Below are 22,997 nucleotides of genomic sequence, written 5' to 3'. Positions count from 1 at the left end.
ATGATCGTCTAACCATGTCGGAATTTGGAAGTGTCCGCTAAAAAGCTTGACAAGGCGGTGTGCATGTTTTATGCCTAGCTAGCAAATAATCTTTTGAAACACACGATGATGCTCTATCGTGTCTGATTCTTCACCCAATTAAGGGAAGCTAAAGGTTGGATTTTTAGGCAATGAGGCATTATTCTGGCCGGCCGGCATGATATTTGGCCGTGCTCACTCTTTGGCCCCCTCTCTCTTTGCCAAGAAAACCCCGCCCGGTCCACGCTAATCCCTGGCCTCGCAGCAAACCTCCAGCCTGTGCTGCCCCCGCTGGTGGCTACACGACACTTCACCCTCTGCCGCCCCGCCTCGTCTCCGTCATCCTCGCGCTATATATAGCCCTCTTCGGGTCTTCCTCCCCCATCGCCATCTCCAGCGGAGAACCAACGGACAGCGCAGCACACGAGCCGGAGGCGGATCGATCGGAGCAGCTCAGCAGCATACTACAGAAGATCACATCGGGAGTAGAAGAAGCTACGAATTCATCCTACTGCGCACAATGGGCATCTGCGTGTCGTGCGACGCGGCCGACGAGGGCGCGGCGGCGGCCAGGGTGGTGCTCCCCAGCGGCGAGCTCCGGGAGTACGCGCCTCCAGCCACGGCGGCGATGGCCCTGGAGGAGGCCGGCGGGCAGGGGTCGTGGTTCCTCTGCGACGCCGACGGGATGGTGCTCGAGGGCCCCGTCGCCGTCGCGGCGGTCGCCCCCGGCGAGGAGCTCCAGCCGGGACAGATCTACTTCGTGCTCCCCGCCGAGATGCAGCGCCGCCGCCTCACCGGCGACGAGGTCGCCGCGCTCGCGGTCAAGGCCAGCTCCGCGCTCGTCAAGGCCGCCGCGGCCGCGGCCGCCGCCCAGCCATCCTCCCCCTGCCGCCGCCGCCGGCGCGGCGCGGTGGCGCCGCTCGTGTTCCCGGTCCCCGAGGAGGAGTACGCCGCGGCGGATCCGGTCTCGCCCGTCGCGGCGAAGCTGGCGCAGAAGCGGAGGGTGGCGCGCCGCGGCGGGAGGGCGACGAGGTTCTCCCCCGACCTGACCGCCATCCCGGAGAGCGAGTAGGGAGCCTCAGCTCTCCACGTCGCTGGTACAACGGGTCGCTCGCCGGGGGTTGACCGGATGGTGTGACTGGCCGCGCCGGATATCCCGACGAAGCGGGAAGTGGTCTAGACGGATCGGAGAAGTGTGCGTAGCTGGTTTGGCGCTGTTAGTTTGGGCGGCAAATCCCAAGGATGAGAGTTGCCTATAGCTATAGTAGGTAGATGAAGTGTAAATACACGGAAACCCTGTGGAAAACGTGCGGTGTGCTCAGTCACAGTTTGGAACCCAGCCGTTTTTAGTGCTTGTGTTCAGGCTCTGTCTCGTGCATCTTCGAATAAAGTCTCTCGTTGTGACTTGCCGAAACCGAGAGCTCCTTCTGTCAACTTGAAAAAAAAAATCTTTTAGCATTCACCGCGATTTCCTTCTTAAATATATAAAGATACACAACTCCTGCGAATTTGAGGGAAAAAAAAGAATGGCACAGTATTAGCAGACTTAGGCTCCGTTTGATCCAGAGAAATCTAGATTCTAAAATCCAGCTAGGATCCAAACACTCTAGATTTTACCACAACTTTCTACTATCCAAGTGCTATAGATTATGGAATCCAAGAATCTATGCAAACCTAGCTTCTCGCTGATTCTAAAAACTAGAGACAACCAAACAGGATCTTAGTAGCCTTAAACACAAATGTGATTTTATTTGTGTATTTTTGTCTTTGTAGACTAGAAGTTTGATTTCTTGCTCAACTCTAGCATTTTAAAAGTAGACATTAGGCATTCTCAATGCAAGTGTCATATAAGTTTTATTCTCGTTAAATAACATGCCACATAGGTAAAAGCAATGACGTGGCGAACAATTTATGAGGAAAGCGAAGAATAGCGTTTCATGGTGATGAAACTCAGTGTATACAGTTACCAAAAGCTATGAAACTAGAGTCAAACTCCATTAAGACCAATTCCAGTAGGGGATTCATAAGAAATTTCATAGGTATTAAATACTGTGCCACGCCAGCAATTTTGCTGACATGACATGGTACTTCTGGGGAGAGAGAGGGAAGAGTTTTATGGGATGAAAGGGGAGTTTCATCACCATGACACTCCTCTGGTTCGGCTACTGAGCTGTCAGTCTTACTAATTGTGCAATAAAACTATGCACTGAGATTGACCTGGAGGATTTGAGTTTCATCTACGCATTCATCAACTTCTATTGGTCACATGGCATACTTAATCTTAAAAACCAATCAACAATTCAATGTAACAGTTTATCTATAAATCTATGTAATGAAACTGTGCATCGAGGAATGTGGTTTTTTCAGTGTTAAGCTAATATGGTGGTCTTAAAAATGTGCGATACGGTTGTCAAGTCCAATTGATTTAAACCATGTTGTGGTAACCGCCAATATTGGAAGGATAATTAGACTTACCCCGTACAGAGGCTTTTCATTTCTGCTTCCATTGATTCCTTGACAACATTATTGTTCAGATGTTTCGATATCTAGTCAAAGCAGATTCCATGAAACATCTGACCATTAGTGTCTTCATTCTATCGACTAGCCTTTTGCTGAAGTGTTAGCGTTTCTGGAGTTCGTATTTGGAATAATCTGATGAAACTTGTAAAGGAACATGCTGTAAGGATTCATCATTGAGCTGGATGCAAGTACAGTAAACATGTTGTAAAGATCCGTCACAGGATTGGATGCAAGTATAGTTGCAGCCGTTGCAGTATAAACTGTCAGAAATACATGCATCACACCATTCTGAATCGCAAAGTCATTGTCTGTGATTGAACATTGTTTGCGGTTAGGTTTTAAAGTACCACTTGAATTATACGGCAACGATGTTCTCGTGATGACTAGCAGTGCAGATGTTCGAATATACAAAATAAACGTTCCAGTCTTCAGTTTGAAAGTGCCTGGATCTTGACTCCACTGGCACAAGGCAGAGAAGTGAACAGAACACTGCATTCGCTCTGAAAGTCTGAATGCTGAAAGCCTCAGCAAAGCTGCACTTTAGTTGGTCTCCTTCCTGAACCTAGCCATTGCAAATGGAGTGTGGCGGATAGATCATCGACCCCTGGAAAGGCTACTCCGACTGTCTTACGCTCAAGGATGCTGAAAAGATGGAGGTACTGTGCACCGGCAGCACCGCTACCATCTATGGTTTCTTCAGAATCCATGTTCATGTCCTCCGGGAGCTCTGCCCCTTTCTGATGGCATTGAAGCCCGACATTGCGTTTAACCAAGGCCTCTTGACTTGGAAGAAGCACAGAACAGGCCTCTTCTTCCCAATTCTCGTGGCTGTACATTGTCGACTTGTCGTCGTCGTCGTCTTGCCCATGGTGGCCTCCAGGCGGGGGTGGCTCCTAGAGTTGGAAGCGGCGGTTCGGTGCTGGAGGAAGTGGCGAGCGCGCGTCCGCCGGAGCCGGAGACGCGGCTCAGTGCACTCTGTTGACGGGGCGGCGGCGCGGGATCGCAACCTGCCGGTGGCCGCGCGGGCTCGTCGGACGGCCGCCGGCCTGGAGATTATGCTAGGACCCCCCGATATGGATCCGGTAATTTACAAATAACTTCCTGGATAGCGATTGTTAATCGCAATCCAATACTTTACATATAACCTCCTATTCCGGATCGCGATCCGATATTTTTCATTTAGCCCCTTAGGTATTTACAGATATACCCCTCCTTCAGATCAGGATATTTCTTTCTCCTCTCTTCTCGGCGATCGCCGGCGGCGGCGGCAGTCCCGCATCCCGTCCAGTGCGAGCAGCAGGCATGACCCATCCATGCTCTACTGGTCTACCGAACTTCAACCTTAGCACCGTCTATCCACTCCTACGTCCAGACGCGCGCGCCTCGCCGATCTGCCGTGCTGCTTCGATCTATGAGGGATGCTTGGACAAGGCGTGGCCTACGGTGCTGTCGTGCCGGCGATGTCCGGCGGCGGTGGGTTGCGATAGTGGCGGCAGTAGTGTAGACTTGAGCTCTTGCATTCAAAATCTTAATTTGGTTCGCTTGAAGTTGCAGAGATTTGTACTTCATTCAATTTTTTCTTTTGCTCCAATGGAGTTTTGTATGCTTATCAAATGGCTGCAGCAATTCTATCTGAAGATGATTAGCTACTTGGATTTACAGATCCAGCACATATCCGCCATCCAGACAGTACGGACAGATGCCGTAAAGATTCATCACTAATTTCCAATAAGGTGAATTGTAATGGCGTTTTTCAAAGGTTGGAAAATTGTAATGGCGAGAAAACAAAAAACCCTAGAAACTAACCCGAAATACATCCAACACAGCATTCTGAATCGTATGCCATTGTTTGCGGCTAGTTTCTACTAATGTACTAGTAGAAGTACACGGCAAGGAAGTTCTTGTGACTACTAGTAGTGCAGTGCAGATGTTCGAACTACAGAATAAATGTTTCAGTATTCAGTTTGGAAGTTTGTAATGTGATGGCGATACGTTATCTTGTGCAACCTGAATTGCTCTGAATGCCTAAAGCCTCATACAAGCACGAGCCGCAGCTGCACTTCTGTTGGTTTCCTCCCCGAACCTACCCATTTCCAGTGGTGGATCAGATCATCGATCCCTGGAAAGGCTAATATAAAGATTCTGTGTGTTCTTTGCCCCGATCAACTCGCGCTCGAAGATGGGCTGAATTGAGGAAACTGTGCTCCGCCGTCGTCTGTGGTGCGCAGCAGGGGTTTCTTCAGAATCCACCATGTCCTCCTGGAGGTCTGCCCCTGCCCATGGCGTTGAAGCCCAACACTGCGCTGAATTTAGGCCTCTTCAGTAGTTCAGTCATGACTTGCAAAAAGCACAGGACAAGCCGCAGAACGTTGCGTACTACTAACATTTTAGCTTTCCCATTTCATCCTCTGCCTTCTGTTCATCTACAAAATAACCTTTTCCCTCTTTTTTTACAGCAGACAATTGGAAACCCACAAGCAGTCACCATTGATCATCTGATCCTCTACCCACACGACACAAAATCTGCACAAACCCTTGTCTAACTCTCTAACCCTATGGTACACGCATATACTCCACGCCAACCAAACTTCTTCAGTTCATCACCGTGCTCTACTGCTAATCTGCTACTGCAGAGACAGACACGGTCAGCTGAGGTGCGGGAACGCAAGGTCCCTGGCGAGCAGGTACCGGAACCCCGGGTTGTAGGGTACCCACTCCACAACCTTGCTCGACGACCTGCCGCCCTGCTGGCACCTCTGCACGGCCATCCTCATGCTCTCCGGGAGGTAGCGCTGCACCATGTCCACGAGCCCCTGCGGCGACAGCTTCACGTCCTTGGCGTACGCCTCCACCAGCTTCGGGAGCAGCAGCTTCTGCTCCCTCCACACGCCGGCCGTCGCCCGGATGAACTCCTCCTTCGCCGCCTCCAGCTGGTGGAACAGCCGCTTCGGAGTGTACACCCTCACCTGCACGCAGCCAAAAGCAGGGGGAGGAAAGGGCGGTGATGATGTTGCATTCAGAAAAGAGGTTTGGCTCGGCACCGCCAGTAATTATGGTAGCAGCAGTGCTTTGATGCAACAGGAGAGATTCCTAACATGATGAAAGATGAAAGATTCCTAACAACGTTCCCAATCACCGAAAAGCTTGCACCTCATGATTCATTCCTAAACATGTTTTTTTGTTAATGTGACATGGTAGGATAGTATTCGTTTCCAAAAAAAAAAAGACACCAGGATAGTACGCTGCAGCTTTTCATGCCAAATATGTGCTCTAAAGGCTTGCTAAGAATTGAATGGCATATGTATTCACATGGGTCAATATTGACTAGAGAAAAAGCAAGCATCGATTGGCTCAGTCTGGAACGAATTTAAGGTACAAGGACACGGATTTTCTGTAACTTGTTGCTTACCGCGGGATCGGAATGGCTCCCTGAACAAAGCGCAAAGCGTAAAAGAGGCTCTGATTGTGCAACGGCAAAGGCTCTCCACTCGTGCCCGGCTTTGCTCACTTTGCTTTTGATCCTGGGATAAAGCAGGGTCCGTAGCCACTGCATTAAAAGGATCAACAGCTGAAATTAGCATGCTTGCGACATATAATCAGTACAGTACGAGCATCACCATGCTTTTAGCTGGGTTTTGACCTAATCATGCATGTTTTCCCGTACCTGTCCGGGACAGTGGGTATTACATCCAAGAACCATGCTCTGGATAACGGCTACATTGATGTTTCGTCCGGCGATTTTGCAGGCAGCCTGTGTGGCAGTAGAAACATATGTCAGGGAAAGGAGAAACTTGGTCTGAATTTAGCACTTCTGAATTTCTGATTGCGGGGTCCCTTCCATTTGATTCTTCAGCATTTGATTCTTCAGAGGAAGCGTTTTTACTTTGCGTTTCACTTTACCTTAACAAGTAGGGATGTCTTCTTCAGATTGTTCTGTGGGACGCCATTCTTCAGATAAGCCTGTGAAAGTAGTACAATGGGACCCCATCAAGAACAAAGCACGTAAAAGTGCTAAGAAATGGTAGTGAACTGCTTCAAGAGAGTCTTACATGCATCAGCAAAGCATTGTGTATGTTGACCCAGAATGCTATCTTTTCTTCATTTGTCATTCTCCTCAGATCAACAGTTTCCAACCGGTATAGGATCAACCTGAAATATCAAATTCAGTTGAGAATAGTATATCATATTGAACTGACAAATAGAACAATTTCATCGACCAAAGAGCACACTTTGCATATAACTCACTTATACGTCTGGAGCAGGTCCTCAGCTTCTTTCAGTCGCCGACTGTCGCGGCTAATCATAGGAACCTCAACCATTGTGTTGTACGGTCCACTGAACTCCTTCAAACCCTCGACATGGAACGGGTTTATCAATCGGGAGTCTAGGGTAGTTTCTCTCTTGTAGTTGGGACTCCACATGTCGCCCACATATTGTGGAGAGACTGCACTTGTTGAGGAGAACGACGATGTCGGCGAAGATGAGGAACCATGGTGAACCAACGGAGGGTCTGCAAGTCTGCAGTATATCCCCGCCATGCATCTCACCATCTCCTCTGACAGGTTATTGGGAGTTTCAGGGATGTGGTCAGCTACATTAGTTCCTAGATACTCTGCTAAGCTTATCATTCCTGACGCACCAGTCTCTCCTTCCTGCTAAAAACATAATAAGAAGCTTAAAATCCTAAACAGCTTAAGACTGTAGCTATTTCAACCAATGTTTTCAGTCATGTTTCTCATAATGTCATAAGCACATTGCATCACAGAAATATAAAAGACGTATTCTTTCCCCCTTTTCTGTGACATCTATGTCATGTATACAGAGATGATGAGCTAGTTTAGCAAGCTATAGTTAGTAGCCTTTGACGTATTTTTATCATGGAGCAGATCATTACCTCTAGGAATGAAAAAGGTTGAGAGTGGCACGAGCGAAGAGCCCTTGCAAGACTATCATCGTCTGAAGGCAGTATTCTGGATGAACAAACTCCACGGTATGATAAGGCAGACTGGCAGCGGAGGACATCTGAATCAACTGCTCTATCAGAACGAACTGATGTACAGCAATCTGTCAATGGATCATTCCACTTCTTATGTGGCAGCGGATAGCTGGACCTGAGTGCTGCAGCCTCTCTACTCTTGAAAGACTTCATTGCCATTGGCGTTTCCCAGAGCTGCCCGGACCGTGAGCTCAATGATGGCTTTGAAGCTTCCCGGTTATCAGGAGGAGAAAATGCAGGTGCTTGCTGCTCAAATGCTTTCCGATACAGCGTCAGCAGATACTGCTCCATGTTCTTGACCTCTAGCTCCAATGTGGCAATCTCCCGTATCAATTCATTAGCGGCCTGAAAACAAATCAAAGTGATTAACCAGATGAGTGATGAATTTTGGGAGAAGAGCATATTAACAAAAGTTCCTAGGCAAAGAAATTACTTTTGGCATTGGATTCTCAGGTGACATGTTGACTGGAGCAGCGTCAGGCCCTAAAGCTTTTTCCAGGGCACCACGCACAACCTGCTGATCCTTGAGGTGCTTTTCTAGTTGCAGAATCTGCATCAGGTGATTAAATGAGTCTACAGTATAAAGATTTCAACAGGAAGACAAGAAGCAGTAGCAGCACGTCTGAAAGAAAAAATTGGGCTTTCCCCTTTTCTAAGCCATTATTTGAGCATTTTTTTCAAGTAATTTCAGGTGAACAAAGAGATTTGGCAAGAAGCTAATCGACGAACAAATATGTTGTGGAATTTGGTAAGGTGCAGATGTCCTCAGAACGGTTTATGGCTACCACTGGGCAGACAAAAAGGGCCAAAACAATTGTTCCATTTCAGACACTCGTGCAGATGGAAATGCAAGTTCTTATCTGAACGGAACTATATGGAAAGAAACCAGCCTACCGTTACCTCTTTCCTCAAGGTGCTTTGTGCTCCCCTCCCAGGTCGCACATCCTTATTGATATCGCTTTTCACATTAGCTTTTACAACTTCCTGGGAAAGAATAAATTAAACGCAAATTGCTCAAAATCACATGATCTATATGGTGAGAAACCTCGCATTCTCTGCATAATACTGTGATAATGCTGAACAGAAGAGAGGAAAATTTACCGGCTTAGGCAGAACAATGGTTTTGTCTGAAGAACGCAAAGCATCTGTACCATATATTTCCTCAAAATAACTGCCATTCAGAAACCGCTTAATCACATTTTGAGCATCCTTGCCGGCAGAACCACAAGAGAAGGGAAAAAGAAAAACTTGGCAGAAGTAAGGCTGCAGACACCAACCTCTTGGGTCGTTTGTGCCGTTCTGAATAACTGAAAGACTTCAGAGGCTTGGCAAAGGGCCCCTTGGCAAAAGCTCTGTGCCCCTTCGTCTCCGGCGCCTCCACCTCCATTGCTCGGCGCAGCTCGAGAACCAACCAAGAACTAACTGACTGAAAAAAACGCAAACCCAACAACTCTAAGCAACAGAAACCTCGAAGAGCATGCGCGTTTGCAGAATTGTAGCCCCAATGGAGAAAGAAGACGACGAAGAGATGTGAGCAGGAAATAGCTTACAGAGATTTGTCGCTGCTCAGAGCTCAGAACTGAGGAGAGAAACCGCCAAAATCAAGCAAGAGACTCCAAATGATCCGAGAACGAAGAAATGGCGTGTTCTGAAGTCACGCTAAGCTCCAAGGAACCCAGCTCTGTCCACATTGACGAGTTCCGTATCCATTTACCACCACCACTACCCTTCACTCTTCAGGTCAAGAACTAATCAGACATTTGGAGAGGGAAACGGGAAGAAGAGTCCTCCCTTTCTCTCTCTCCAACTGCTCTGCATCCACCCGCACTGCGTCTCCGTGTGTATCGTGTATATATACAGCGCAAGGCAAGCACCAATGACACGCTAGTGGCGAGCCTGCAAAAAGGCCGTTGACTGTGACATCTCGTGAAAACGCCACGCACACCTTTTCCTTCCCCCTCCTCCCTGGGGTTCCTTGCTGTGATGGATGGATGGATGAATAGGTTAACCACTGCACCTTTTTCGCATGCCCAGGTCTGAAATCCTTGCTCCTCCCGGTTTTCTTTGTTTTTGCAGCTGGAGAAACTAGAGGGTAGGGAAAAGGCGAGACTTTTCCAACCAACCTGGTAATTTGTGCCCTAATCAGGCTTTCTACCCCAACCCTGATACAGTAACAGTTTTTGGGTCCTGGGACATCAGACATGTGGTAGGACTGAGATTATGGGCGTATTTAAGTACAAGCCTAACAGAGCCAAGCCCTTACCAAACTGACAAAACATCAAAAATACTTTTTTTATAAACTACTAGTACGTAGCACGTTGCCTACCAAATTACCAAACCTGTGCAGGACATTTTCAGCATATACAGTAGTAGCAGCAGTTGGTGAGTGAGGTGCACACCAAACGACGACAAACAAGCCAAAAGCATTAGGATATTATAAGGATTCCGTTTTGAGACACTGTGTGAGCTTGCTTAATCTTGGTGGTTGATGCTGGCGTGGTGGCAGTGGGCAGCGTACTTTGGAGTTGTTAATGGTGCGGTTAAGTTTCTAGATCTATCTGACATGAGCACTTCAAATCTCTGTGCTGGTTATCGAAAAACAAATCTCTGTCCTGCACTGTCACCCCTATCCAATATCCAGATGAGTTTGATTTCTGAAGTTAGTGAGTGGTGACGGTGCCGGCCAGCACATGAAACGGGAGCAGTTAAGCACAGATGGCAGATGCTCCATAACGAGTATGGAAGATGCAGGGCTGACACTGAACAAGGTGAAACATAAACATATTTTTTTTTGAAAATAAAAACATAAACAGAATGCCCTTTGTTATTTCAATGATATTTAAAGTTTTCAGGGTTTTCAGAACAGACTTGAAACTTGATGCCGCATTACAAGATTCAAAACTACAAGTTGGAAAGAAAGAAAAGGGCTACTACTAACGTAGAAACTGAAATTTGTGGAGCAATCGGTTTGCCCAGCGGTGCAGATGTTGCATGAGTGACCCAAGCGCCAACCTGACCTTTTACATCACCAGTTCAGTTTTCCAAAATCGCATGCGTTCCAAAAAAAACCTAGAAAATAAGGATACACATTGCGATGCGAGCATAGGCTGTGCCTCATAAATCACCACTACAGAGGAAAACCAGAGCAAATATGCCATTTGGCTCCTAAAGTGGCTCCATCTAGAAGTGCTCTTGCCACAGCACCGCTTGTCCTACCAAATGGATTGACGCGAAACAAAGAAAGGAATTGTAACCAGCAGTAGACCTCTAGACCCCCTACAGCAAAGACAAACAGTCGTTAAAGACAAGGCCGCGTTTGTGCAAAAGCACGTTGTTTAAGCCTAGTTTTAGGGTAACACAAGCGAGGGGCCCAAAAGAATGGAAGAAAAGATGGGGTCCGGCCTCAAAAGGGTCGAAAGGGGGGGGGGGTGTAAAGGAGGCCGTGCGTGGCTGGCTGCCCCTGTCCCGTTCCCTCTCGTCCGCTCCCGCGCGTCCTGGCCGTGGCCGAGCGGCCCAGGCCCCTCGCCGTCGCTGCCCACCATGAAAAGCAGGCGGCGGCGGGGGCGCGACCACTTTGTCCGGTGGCTGCGGGGAGGCGCTCGCTTGTCACGGGGAATTTCGCCTTCCCCATGGCGGCGAGCCGTTGTTGGGCGGGGCGTGCGCGGGTGGGTTCGGTTCGGTGCTCCGGCGGCCGAGCTGGGGGCGGGGACTTGGGAGGCGTGGCGTGCGCAGGGTAGGTCAGGCAGGTGTAGCCGTGCAGGTGCAGCGCAGCGTGGCAAAAGGGGTCAGCGGAAAGGGAGGAAAGGCTGGGCCTTTTTGGTGATTGTGTGTGGAGCGACGGCTGTGGACTGTCGGCGTATGCAACGATCGTTGTCTTCAACGCAAAATACTGGACCGTGGTCTGTCGTCTGTCGACGCATGAATCCCCTCATGGCAAACCAAAAATAGTTAACGAAACGCTCTGATAATCTGCCAGTTGGCAACTAGCAACGGTTCCTGCTAATACAGACAAGCCAACTTGATTTACGCCGTGCCAAATTTGAGCAGCCTGCCGACTGCCGTTCTCCCCCCAGCCCCTTACCTTATCGCTGCCATGGGGAGGGCCAAGGGAAGGGGAGAAGAGGGGGGCCTCCATGCCAGCTTCTCGGAGGTCAGCTTTGCCCTCCCAGTGACAGTGTGCGGTGTGCCACCCTCCTTGGGCTGTGGCCTGTGGGAAGTAGGTTCGTGCCGCCCCATCTTTTCACAGGCCACCACATGGCTTGTCCACGTCAATCCATGGGTGACTGATTGATCGGTGATCGTCCCCCGGCGCGGCACATGATCAATCGCTCGTTGCTAGGCACCAAAAACCTGAGTGGGCGTTCACGTTGCCATTCCTACTACCGCTCCGACAGCTGACAGTCACCGGCTTAGACAACGGAGTCAAAGCTCATGCGGTGCGGAGGGCCACATGTCGGAGACATGTAAGGATGATGCCACTTTGCTCTCAGAAATGTTAACACCGTGCAATACCACATTTTTTTTCCTTGTAGATTAGTCGTAAGGTGACAATGGTGATTTGGACTGCAAGGATGCAAGATACGCTTTGTGGGCACTAGGTAACAAGATTGGGAGACAGACATCCTACTTGGCAGCCTGTGATGGGGATTGGAATCTTGATTCCCAATGTCAAATGTCACATGGAGGAGACTAGACAATGCAGCTCTCTGCTTTTGCTTGGTTGCAATGCATGGAATGGATGGGTCTTCTTGAGAAACCCGGAAAGAAAGATGCATGTGCCGCGCGGCTGTGCACGCAGGTCGCCGTCTGGCCGAGCCAAGCGACGCCCGATCCTTCCTGTCAAATCTTCCGCTGCATCCATCCGTCCGTCCATCTCTGCTGCCCGCCCGTCTGGGTCTGCGCGCCGCTGCCGCGCTCGCGCGCTTTATTGCGAGGTCAAAAGAAAAGCGGATCCGATGCCGATGTGCTGCTCGCATGGTGGCATCGTATCCACAGGTCCACGGCTGATGATGATTGATCACGACTTCACACCGCGGTAGTGACGGTACTGGAGTAGCAGTATTGACTCCCTGGTTACAGTATCATCATCCACCAGCTCACCACCGTAATATTCTTTGATTCTTTCTTGCCTTTTGGTCAGAGTTTCAGACTCCAGCAGTTCAGCTGCAGCCTTGTTGCAGAGTTGCAGGTGCGGAGCAGCTGGGGATTGTTTTAGGTCAACAACGCCATCACCGAGCTTGCCGGATAGAGAAGGCATCAGCTGGCAATCCTGAAGAAATAGAGAAGGCATGGCCGCCGGAGCCAGGGGAAGAACATCCGACGCAGAAAACCATAGCCTTTGACAGGAAATCTCCAAGGCCGTCACAATTACCAACACGAACACTCGCTTACTTTAAACTTTCGAGCAAAAGCACGAAGACCAATCGCATCAGCGACGACTAATCTCAGCGAGAGCAGAACATCTCGCGCGCGCCGGCCGCGGGAATCACGGGTTCCACGTCTCCCGGCGAAAGCGCAGCCTGCCGGTGCTGCATCCGTGCGGCCGGGCGATCTTTAACACGGGGGTTGGCGGCCATGAAAGTAACGCGAGCAGGGAAGAGAGCAAAGGGGAAAGTCTACGCCAGAAAAGGCCAAAAGGAAGCGTAAAACGAAAGGCCTCCCGTTCAAGATTCTACGACCGATACTTGGAGATACTCTCACTTCACTGCTGCAGTGCGGCTAAAGCTATTGCAGAGGAGTGAGGGCAAAGCGAAAGGGTAAAAGACCCCGGGTTTCAGCCGTCTTTTGGCCGGAAAGACGGGGTCTCCGTTTAGCGTGACCCCTACGTGCGCCGTCTGCCTGGCTGCCTGCCTGCACACGCGTGGGCGTGGACTTTGGATTCTGAAGGCCTTCCTTGGATTCGCGGTGCGCTCGGGCACTCGGCACGGTTCGAGAGAACTTTCCAAAGTGGCCTTGGATTCGGCGGCCATGGCGACGGCTATGAGCGTGGGCGTGCGCGGGCGCGGCGACTCCCTTGAGCCAGCTGCCTAGCCGACAGCAGACGACGATGATGAGTACGTGCCCGTCAACCCCACTAAACACAGTGCGGCAGCTCGCGATCAGATTGTTTCGGAGCGAGGTCAATGAGCAGAGTGGCGCGATCAGCTGGGTTGAGTTCACGTGCGCTCTTGGTCCCGGGCTTGCCACGGCAGCGATCCCCACCCCCACGTTCCCGATCCCTGATCCTTCCCTCCCCTGCGCACGGTTACGACTTACGAGCGGCGTTTCCCGGCAGTTCCTGCGCGCCGGCAGCTGACGGGGAGCGCCGCTGCCCCCGCTCCGCAACAAAAACGGCTGTCCTGTAGCAAGCGCTTTTCCGGCCAAGCATGGCATGGCTCGGCCGCTCCCTGCAGTCTACACAGCCTTGCCAGAGCCCAGAGCCCATTCATGGCCACCTACCGGCCCCTGACCTTCTCCTCCGCGCAGTCCAGGGCGCGCGCGGGTTAATGCCTGCCGGCCGCAGTGAATGCATGCGTCCCTCGTCGGCGTCCGCGTCGCGCACGCCGAGACGGCGAGACAGGGCACCGAAGGGCCTCGGATTCACGGGTGGTGAGGTGAGGTGAAGGAATGGGTCAGGCCGATGGCGTCGGCTCGGAGCAGCCGATACGCACGGGACACGGCCACGAGTGCAGTGGCATGCATGCGCCGTGCTGCTTTTCTGTTGTCCAATCCCGGTCGCTGTTGCTTGTGTCGGGGCGTGCCTCTGGACTCCGAGTAGGTACGTGCTTGTAGGCGCCCAATTATTGCTCTGAATGATAAGCAGTAACTCCACGGAGAGTGAGCGAGGGATCGATTACCTGCACGGAGACAACGCTGCTAATTCTGTGCCGTCAAGAATCAAGATGGACGACCGGATCTTGGGACTGAATTCTCCAATTTCTCACCACGAAGACTGGCAAAAGCTCAGGCCGGCTTTGCCTGAAGCAACTTTCCACGACACAAACATGCCGTCTCAGCTGTAACCTTCGCTACACTAACCTAAAGTCCTACACTGCACTACTTCGACGACGGCAGCGCTCTCGCTGTAATTTCTCTACGTCAGAATCCACCTGCACAATCATATACTTATGACAGTAACTAGTCAGGCACTACCCAGCCGAGCTGCTTGCTGCGACCGAGACGAGACCCCAGAGCAGAGCAGAGGAGCCGATCCGGAAGCTCATCTCGCGTCCTTGACGAGCGGCTTCACCTTGCGCCTGTGGCCGAAGCTGTTCACCAGGTCCTTGCGCGCGCAGACCGGGAACAGTTGGACGCCCGGCGGCCTCAGGCGCCGCAGGACGTAGGGGAAGCTCAGCTGATCCCGGGACGTGAACCTCACCACCTCGTTGAACCACAGGCACATGAAGAGGTTGGTCGACGGGGCGTGATCCCGGACGATCACTGAAGCTTCTGCCAGCGCTGTAAAAGGCAAAACGAAACCGGGTCGGGGTTAATTGCCATTACCGGGACCGTAACGAGGACCACCACTGGAAAGGATGTGCATGATCTGAGTCTCTGAAGCGAAGCATTACGTTAGGCTTGCTTTGGCAGTGGTTCCGGTTCTACTACCCAGCGCACAGGTGGGATTGATGGGGGCTGGAATGCGTGCGGAGGGCGCCCTCCTCTGCATCACTGGTTCAGTGACAGAAAAGGAGCTCGCTTTTATGCTAAATGCATGCAACTGGGCAACTTTATTACTTGTTCCTTTTGCACAACTACAGCTGAGCAGTTGTACTGCACATTAGTTGATGAACGACAAGCGTGGTTGCCCACAGTGATGGATGGTATTATTCTATTTATTGCTACAAAGTGTGCAAAGGTTTGGTAGCCCGATGTCCTGATTGCTAGGGTAAACAATTACTACCAGGAATAACTAGAAGAGATAAAATGCAAATCATATGCTGCATAGCAGTGAGGGGCACTAATAGGGACATGATGCAAGGGCATAGCATTACAGCCGGATGTAATTGGAATCGGCTTCGAGAAATGTTTAAGAAACCGGATGAAGGATGATGCATGAAGAAATAATGTCGATATGTAAACTACGGACACCAAACAAGTCAAGAAACATAACCGCATGCCAAAAATGCCAAAGTGAACTAGTACGAAAGAAACAGAAATGAGACATAATAAGACTATAGGATGTAAACAGTGGTATGCATATTGAGAAGAGAGACACACCTTTCTTCCCATTGAATCTTTTCTCATCAGGAATGCCATCCTCTCGGTACTGATCCAACTGCACTTCAACTTCTTCTGGAGTTGCTTTGTGTTTCTTAACAATTGCTTTCGCCTCGTCATACAGGCTACTCCGAGCTCCATGTTCAGATAATGCTAGAGAAGAGTTTGAACGCCACAGAAGGGCTTCAAGGACTCCCAATGGATCTCTCCGGAACTGAGATTTTGAATCCACCCAGATTGAGTATCGTGCCATGGGGAAAAGGCGATGGCTTATCAGCTGATGAGGAACAATCACCAAAAAAGAAGTCAGCTTGTGGAAAATGATAATCTACAGTGAGCCACTATGCGAAGGTATAGAAACTTAGATACAAGTATGTGTGTAGCTGTTTACTTATTCAGGAATACAGCAGGACATCAAAACACTGCACTACTTTCATCTACAGAAAACAAGACAATGGAGCCACAAATTTTCCAACTTTTACCTTTGGAATTTTCCCATTCAACCGTTGATCTGAGAAAGGAAGATCGCTGACAAGAATGATCCTCCATAGACCAATCATGTTGTCTTCACCAATCTTGTTGCCTTCCTCCTCTTGAGACGCACGAGTGACTTCATCCCAGAAAGCGACGTAGCAAACCTAGAAAAAATGCCAAGCATCTATCAGTAAAAAGGAAAGAAGCTGAAGACATTAACATCCAGCACAAGAGTAACAATAGACCTTTCTGATAGAGTTTTCTGTCATCCCTATTGGCTGGTGAAGGTCGTCACCTCCACCAAACGCACAGGTTGCCACAACAACTTTGCAATATCTCATATATTCTCTGTCAACAGCAGAAACTTGGAACCCTCCATTCTCAATACAGAAGCCACAATGCACTGTCATACTTTCCTTGATCTGTAAGCGTCACAAAAATGAGAATGGCATGTAATAAAACACTATAATTTGAACAATTTAACAATGTAGGCCATACAATATCTACTTTGCGGGTAGTTGCCGAATGGGATAAGGGGAATGTACGACCTGAGATTGTAAAATGGGTGCAAAGTTTCATGGCAACTAAAACATCTTGAAGTTTCAGGGAGACTAGAAAATCTCAGAAGATTTTTAAAAACTCATCGAAATTGATATGCTGAAATTTAACCTTGAAGCTTTCTTCTCTTTCAGTGAGTGTCTGGTATCCTGTGAACGAGTTAAATCGTGAACTCTCTGTATGTGACGGTATATCATCTTCGATATGGTGCAGACTTGATCTGTACACAACTTCCTTGATTGACATATTTGTCTCAGGAATTTCTGGAAGCTCTAGATTTTGAAGCTTCTCAGGATCAAGAAGCTTCAAGCATGCTGTCAATGCAAAAACGTTTGATTCATGAGCAGAGTACATGTCTTAGTTATTGTATTAAAATTCTATAAGTGCAAGGAAGGAAAGCACAAGAAAAGGAAAGAAAATTCTACTATGACCGGAAGAACTACTAAAGCATGTGAGCAAGAAGCGCTAAACAAATTGCATAGTATATCTTTATATTTGCTTCTGCAGGTAAAAGTAGTACTGTACTGTAAATTGTTCTCCAGTCTAGTTTAGTCAATCAGCATTGTCTAATGGCTACACGGTAGTAATAAGTTTTATACACAGGCTCTTGAAATACAACTGAGATTGTCTATGCCCACATCCTCAATGTAACAAAACTATATGTACAGAAAGCAAGTGGATACTATGCGGTAGATACTAGGAGAGAATAATCAGATCACATCATTCATAGTAAGAACAAAGACAATAGCTCGATATAAAACTACTCCTAGACAGGTCAGCACACTCGTATCCTAATAATAAAATCACTCCACTGAACAAACCGAGCATCGCATTATAAAACAGTCATACCACCATGTACTCCCAAATTAGAAGTACCAAGTAAATAATTAAACTAAGACGCGGTTCTACCCACAGGAATTTAAAGGGTTTAAGGATCGAGCGCGGGCTTACACTTCCTGGGGCTACCAGCGGCGCGGGCGGCGCGGGAGAGGTCGCCGAAGTCCGTGAAGGATGGCGGGGGCAGTGGTGGGGAGTGGGAAGGGGTTAGGCGGTAGGACTCGTAGAGGAGGAGGGAGACGGCGAGGGCGGCCAGGAGGAGCGGCACGCCCAGCCGCGCGGTGCGGAAGAGAAGGCGGCGGCGGCGGGCGGAAGCAGAGACGGAGGCGCGGGAGCGCTTGCGGCGGACGCGTACGCGCACCTTCCCGGTGGCCTCGTCGTCGTCGGAGACGGAGATGGAGATGCCTTGGATCAGCGACGACGACGACGGCATGGCCGGAGTTGTGCCAGGGGGGGAGTCCCGGGAGTGGGAACGGAAGAAGAAGGGTGGGGCACTCGGGCCGGTTGGCTTCGGTCGTGGGCAAGGTGCATTGGGCTGGGTTGGGCCGTTCGACTTGGGGTGGGCGGCTCGGTCGGTTTGCACACATCCGCGAGCACCACGATTTTATTTTAATATGTGTATGTACATCTGTAAAAAAAGAAAATCCAAAATTGTATGCATATCTGTTTGCACCAGCAGAAACTAGCACTAGCCTAAATTGTGAAGGATATTAGGGCGGGGTGGTAAAAGGGCTTTAAATTTTAGCCTAAATAATCTAAGGGCCGGGTTCTGATCTTATACAATTTTAAGCTGAAAATATATAAGGCTAAGTTGGATTGTGAAGAGGGCACTTGGGTTATGATCCGTTACCACCCTATTATTACTGGTAGCAATTCATGTTAGGTTCAGACCTGCCCTCACATGTTCTTGTTCAGTCAAAGCAACTACAGCATGACTACAATCACAAGCAGATCATGATCCAGAACACAGTGTATTTCAACTTTCAGACCAAAAATGATGCAATAACAATGACACTATTTTCATCCTGAAAAAGAGCTTATCATGTTTTAAGAAAACTCATGAGGGTATTATGAGTTCACTACGATTTGTCCAGTGCAAGGATATAGTTAGCTGAACTTATGAAGCTTGGAGAATGATTTCAGGAAAACTGCTTTCAAGAATCGACTATTACAGATATGTGGCGTCCATTACAGAATTTGCACAGCAAATGATACAGAAGGGCTTTCTGAGTGGTGAAAGATGGAACTGAAAAAACTGTAAGAACAATTGAGCACCCTCAACGCTTTGAGAACTGTGGGCGCTTGCGTGCCTTCTTGAGACCAGCCTTCTTCCTTTCAACAATACGGGTGTCTCTCGTCAGCAAACCTTCAGATCTAAGAGGAACCTTGTTAGCAGTGCTGATCTTCACTAGCGCACGGGCGACGCCAAGGCAAATTGCCTGGGCCTGGCCTGACAAACCACCCCCATGAACTTTGACGAAGATGTCGTAGTTGTTCTCAAATCCGAGAGTCACCAAGGGGACCTTGCAGTACTCCATCCACATTGGGTTTCCCTGCAGATACTCCTGCATATTTTGAAGAACTTCGGTAAGTACAGTGAATCAAAAAATCTTCTTCAACTAAATCAGTTGACTTGATTGAAATTGTGCTTTCAGTTCACATTAATAATTTAATACATGTGTTATATGAACCTGCCCGATGAGAAAGTGGCTGGAAATGAACCTCTAGGCTCTTTCAGTGGTCTTTAAACCTTGATGCATTGCTAAACTAAAGTGACACTACAATTCAGATAATCCATCCAAGGTGTAGACAATATCATGGCTGCGAGGCAACTGTTTTCATGAAACTGACGGAATTCAGTACTGTACATTCCTCAATAACTTAACAGAAAGGGTCATATTAACATTGCAGATTTGCGCAAAACTTGTGCCCGTGCATATCATGATCAACTCCTATATATCAATTCTCAATCAAATGAAGAAAGGAATTCAAAAAAAAAATTACAGAGAACAATCCCTACATCCTAAGCACTGGCAAACTAGAAATCAGATTCAGACTGATTTATGATCAAGCGTGCCCAAAAACAGTTGCCTTTGAAGCTGACAATACCAATGAAGGCAAACCCATAGAGATGATTGTAACACAGACTGAAAAGCAAGTTGACAAGTATGTTAACTTTGCGAGATGATCCTCCTTTTAAAGGAAGTGCAATACGAATGTGGTAGCCTCCTATGTCTTACTCGCCAAAACTTTGTGCAAAAAAAATGACTTCAGTCTTGTTTTCAGGTAATGAAATAGTATCAAAGCAACTTCATTCACAAAGCCTATTGTTAACCCCTCACTGTGCTTGGCGAAAATACCCATACTTGTAGATTCCAATGTTTGACAATACATGCGACTTTTGTCTGTTTCCTCCTCCTTCAGTTTGCCGTTTGAGTTTCTTTCTCTCTCTTTTTTAACTGACAGGTTGCCATTTAAAATTGTGAGCCATATCTATGCTTCTTTCAGATTTCTTAGCTATTGCTACTACTGGTAGTACTATAATGGACACATTCACAGACATTGGTAACGATCATTTTTGCAGCACTTTCTTGTCCACGGAACAACTCCTAATTAGCTCATGTCCTGAAACTCGATGGTGCTTGGTGCTAACCAATTGCAGGATAATACTACAGGTCGCAACGCGGGCCAGACAACGAAATGGTGCTACAATGGTGAAATCAGCGAGTGCATCTCTGGTAAAGAGTCACTGGGCAGTCACCTTAGCGTCGCGGAAGTTGATGAAGACCTTGCCGGTGCCCTCCTGGAGCACGACGCGGGCGATGGCCGTCTTGCGGCGGCCCGTGGCGGTGATCCGCTGCGCCGCGAAGCCGCCCGGCAGCCGCTGCTTGACGTACTTCCGCAGCGCGAAGCCCGACAGCGCATCCTCCTCCGCCTCCTCCTCGACGGCCACCACCTCCTCCGCGGGCAGGCCCGCCTCGGCCGGCTCGGCGGCCTCGGCCGCGGAGGCGCGGAGCGCGAGGCTGACGGCGCGGCGAGAGGTGGAGGGGTGGAGGCGGAGGAGGGAGGCCTGGTGGGGCTTGGAGGTGGAGGTGGAGGGGAGGGAGAGGTGGGAGAGGGCGGCGGCGAGGGAGGAGACGGAGAGCGCCATGCTTCGGCGTGCGCTGATGGGGGGCGGGCGAGCGGCTCAGCGCTTTGGATAGGGAGGGCCGCGGCGAGAGGGATAAAGCTAGCGCCGTGCTGCCTCTGTGCTTGTCTGCGGATTCCGGCATTACTCGCCTGTTCTCAGCCACTGGACTGGAAGTCAAGGGCCGAGATTTAAGATGCCCTAACCTGTCTTTGCATTGCATTAGAGGGGTTTGCAAATGGGATCATATCATTTTTAGGCTTAGTCCAAATTTGTATTTGTTCAGTTCCAAAATATAAGTCATTTAATTTTATCCTAAATCAATTTTCTCTAATTTTAATTAAGTTTAAAAAAATTACACCCTCAGATAAGTTGCACTAAATCCAATGTGAAATAAGCATTCGACATTGTAGATGACAAAAACTATACTGATCTACATTTCAAAACGTATGTAGTACTGAATTACATGATATTTTTTCCTCCTATATTTTTCAAACACTCTAAAGCTCAAAATATGTTGTTCATAACACATCCACATGCACAAACCATTGAATAAAGGTCTATTTATCATGTAACTATGTAGCTTTACTACAATCACAATTGTGTGGAACAAATTGGATGTTACAAAATATTACCAACAAATTGGTATATAGCTTCCGATAGAATCTGGATATAAAATGACAATAGCTCTATCCTTGTAATAAGTAGGAGAAGATCTAGCTGCGCCCCCATGCAAGAGAAACCACAAAATGTCTTGGTATAAATCATTGTAATACGCCCATTTGTTCGTTCAAAAAAAAGTCATTGTAATACGCCCACAGGTAAAAAGGTTGCCCGCAAGGAAAAAGTTAAGGATGCAAAATAAAGTCTCTTATCATTTGATCAATTTTTTTTGTTAGATTCTTTTTTGTAAATGAAATATTTTGGAAAGTTAGAATTTTTATCAGCTATCCATATTACCCCCTCTCTCTCTCTCTCAGCAGAAACAAGAGATTTTGTAAGCTAAAAGGTAAGACAAAGTCGCAGGAAGATCACCAATAGTGTTCCTGTTAGCGGAGAGCTAGCGAGTGTTGCGTTGAGTTTCATCTTGTAGGGTATTGAGCGGGCGCGCTTCGAATACGTGAATACTTGAACTCGTACGTTTTATCTCCGATTTGGAATAAAACGGGTAACCTTTGCTTAAAAAAATATGAAAGTCTCGGAGTCGCGGACCCCTTTCATTTTACGGGGAACTTGGATTTTTGCAAGCCCTGACTGCCCATTAAACAAATGGGCTGTATTGGGCATCAAGAAGTCACAAGCAGGCCATGGGCTAAAGCTTCAAAAAAAAAGCAAAAAAAAAACTTCCATTGCCGGGATTTGAACCCGGGTCGCCTGGGTGAAAGCCAGGTATCCTAACCGGACTAGACGACAATGGATCTGTGATGGATTCATATCTGTAGAGGTTATGACCGCGAGCATTGCTTTGCCGTCTTTAGGACAAATGCAGAATCATAAGCTAGCTTTGCTTTGCATGTGCTGCCCATCACACAGAAATATTTTTTAAAAAAAACACCAGCAACATGGAGCGCTCATGTCAGGATGAAGGCATGATTGGTTTTTCAGACCAGCTGCGTGCCGCGCTCCCTAAAGGGAACGGACGAATCATCCATCCATCACGTTGCACAGATGACACCACCCACACAGCCAAGCGCGCAAGAGGGCAAAGAGTAACAAGACGGACGGCATGTGCACGGGTGTTGGGCGGCGTCGCCGGCATGGGCGCACGGCAGTCGGCAGCAGCACGCAAGCAAACGGTGCCTCCTGTCCTGTCCTAGCCTTTTTGCTACGTGTGCAGGGCTAGAAGCCGCACGACGGCACCAGTACCACGAGGGAGCGCCAAGGAGGAGGCGGACGCGAGCGCTGGGGCACGCGCCCGTGATGCCGGCGCCTGCACGCGCGCGCGAGATATCCCGAGGGCAGGGGAGAGCGGCACGCGGTGACCAAGGACAAGGGGAGCCCGGGCGCGCCGCGACGTCATGCCGCTCGGCTCACCCGTCGTACGCGCCAGGGCCCTCACGTCACGCTAGCCATCCCTGCCCCAGGTGTCTCCCATTCTGCCGGTTCAGGTTCAGCCATCCTGCCCCAAAGACTGCCAAGGGCATGAGCATGGCATGGACATCACCATTTTTACCATTCTATTTCGGCCTCCAGAGCAAACAATCTGGTCGCCTCTTTCAGCGAAGAACGGAGTGGTTCATTCACCGTCTTGTTCCACCTAAAAAAGTG

General features: G+C 49.0%; 4 protein-coding genes and 1 non-coding gene across 5 annotated transcripts; 1 reads left to right on the top strand and 4 right to left on the bottom strand.

Annotated features, from left to right (window-relative positions):
- Positions 1-327: 327 nt before the first annotated feature.
- LOC112875730 lies at positions 328-1,432 on the top strand. Its single transcript, XM_025939683.1, has one exon. It carries the CDS (start codon positions 539-541, stop codon positions 1,088-1,090), a length of 552 nt encoding a protein of 183 aa, XP_025795468.1. The 5' UTR covers positions 328-538; the 3' UTR covers positions 1,091-1,432.
- A 3,480-nt stretch (positions 1,433-4,912) lies between these two features.
- LOC112876069 lies at positions 4,913-9,776 on the bottom strand. The gene is made up of 12 exons (XM_025940109.1): positions 9,085-9,776; positions 8,812-8,960; positions 8,636-8,705; positions 8,435-8,518; positions 7,968-8,084; positions 7,433-7,879; positions 6,784-7,190; positions 6,588-6,687; positions 6,439-6,498; positions 6,203-6,289; positions 5,948-6,085; positions 4,913-5,504 (listed from the first exon to the last, which is right to left on the bottom strand). Exons 2-12 carry the CDS (start codon positions 8,919-8,921, stop codon positions 5,184-5,186), a joined length of 1,941 nt encoding a protein of 646 aa, XP_025795894.1. The 5' UTR covers positions 8,922-8,960; positions 9,085-9,776; the 3' UTR covers positions 4,913-5,183.
- Positions 9,777-14,410: 4,634 nt separating this feature from the next.
- LOC112876920 lies at positions 14,411-18,111 on the bottom strand. Its single transcript, XM_025941099.1, has 6 exons — positions 17,717-18,111; positions 16,877-17,079; positions 16,453-16,629; positions 16,216-16,371; positions 15,734-16,010; positions 14,411-14,971 (listed from the first exon to the last, which is right to left on the bottom strand). Exons 1-6 carry the CDS (start codon positions 18,033-18,035, stop codon positions 14,733-14,735), a joined length of 1,371 nt encoding a protein of 456 aa, XP_025796884.1. The 5' UTR covers positions 18,036-18,111; the 3' UTR covers positions 14,411-14,732.
- A 625-nt stretch (positions 18,112-18,736) lies between these two features.
- Positions 18,737-20,836, bottom strand: LOC112876921 (30S ribosomal protein S9, chloroplastic). The gene is made up of 2 exons (XM_025941101.1): positions 20,364-20,836; positions 18,737-19,167 (listed from the first exon to the last, which is right to left on the bottom strand). Exons 1-2 carry the CDS (start codon positions 20,751-20,753, stop codon positions 18,880-18,882), a joined length of 678 nt encoding a protein of 225 aa, XP_025796886.1. The 5' UTR covers positions 20,754-20,836; the 3' UTR covers positions 18,737-18,879.
- A 1,237-nt stretch (positions 20,837-22,073) lies between these two features.
- On the bottom strand, positions 22,074-22,147 carry TRNAE-UUC. The gene has a single exon. It is a non-coding gene; the product is annotated as a tRNA-Glu (tRNA).
- Between the last annotated feature and the right edge of the window lie 850 nt (positions 22,148-22,997).

This window comes from Panicum hallii, chromosome 9 (assembly GCF_002211085.1).
Source record: "Panicum hallii strain FIL2 chromosome 9, PHallii_v3.1, whole genome shotgun sequence".
Lineage (NCBI taxonomy): Eukaryota > Viridiplantae > Streptophyta > Magnoliopsida > Poales > Poaceae > Panicum > Panicum hallii.
Note: the sequence above shows the minus strand (reverse complement) of the source record. Positions and strands in the feature narration are given on the sequence as shown.

What these genes read in the sequence shown, in the direction of transcription:
- LOC112876069 (XM_025940109.1), bottom strand. Translation starts at nt 8,921, where the DNA reads ATGGAGGTGGAGGCGCCGGAGACGAAGGGGCACAGAGCTTTTGCCAAG. An exon ending in CTGAGAATCCAATGCCAAAA is followed by an intron (nt 7,880 to 7,967) that starts GTAATTTCTTTG and finishes ATTTGTTTTCAG; the next exon opens with GCCGCTAATGAATTGATACG. An exon ending in AACCTTTTTCATTCCTAGAG is followed by an intron (nt 7,191 to 7,432) that starts GTAATGATCTGC and finishes TGTTTTTAGCAG; the next exon opens with GAAGGAGAGACTGGTGCGTC.
- LOC112876920 (XM_025941099.1), bottom strand. Translation starts at nt 18,035, where the DNA reads ATGCCGTCGTCGTCGTCGCTGATCCAAGGCATCTCCATCTCCGTCTCC. An exon ending in AAAGAGAAGAAAGCTTCAAG is followed by an intron (nt 16,630 to 16,876) that starts GTTAAATTTCAG and finishes TGACGCTTACAG; the next exon opens with ATCAAGGAAAGTATGACAGT. An exon ending in AAGATTCAATGGGAAGAAAG is followed by an intron (nt 14,972 to 15,733) that starts GTGTGTCTCTCT and finishes TGCCTTTTACAG; the next exon opens with CGCTGGCAGAAGCTTCAGTG.
- LOC112875730 (XM_025939683.1), top strand. Translation starts at nt 539, where the DNA reads ATGGGCATCTGCGTGTCGTGCGACGCGGCCGACGAGGGCGCGGCGGCG.
- LOC112876921 (XM_025941101.1), bottom strand. Translation starts at nt 20,753, where the DNA reads ATGGCGCTCTCCGTCTCCTCCCTCGCCGCCGCCCTCTCCCACCTCTCC. An exon ending in TCAACTTCCGCGACGCTAAG is followed by an intron (nt 19,168 to 20,363) that starts GTGACTGCCCAG and finishes CAAAATATGCAG; the next exon opens with GAGTATCTGCAGGGAAACCC.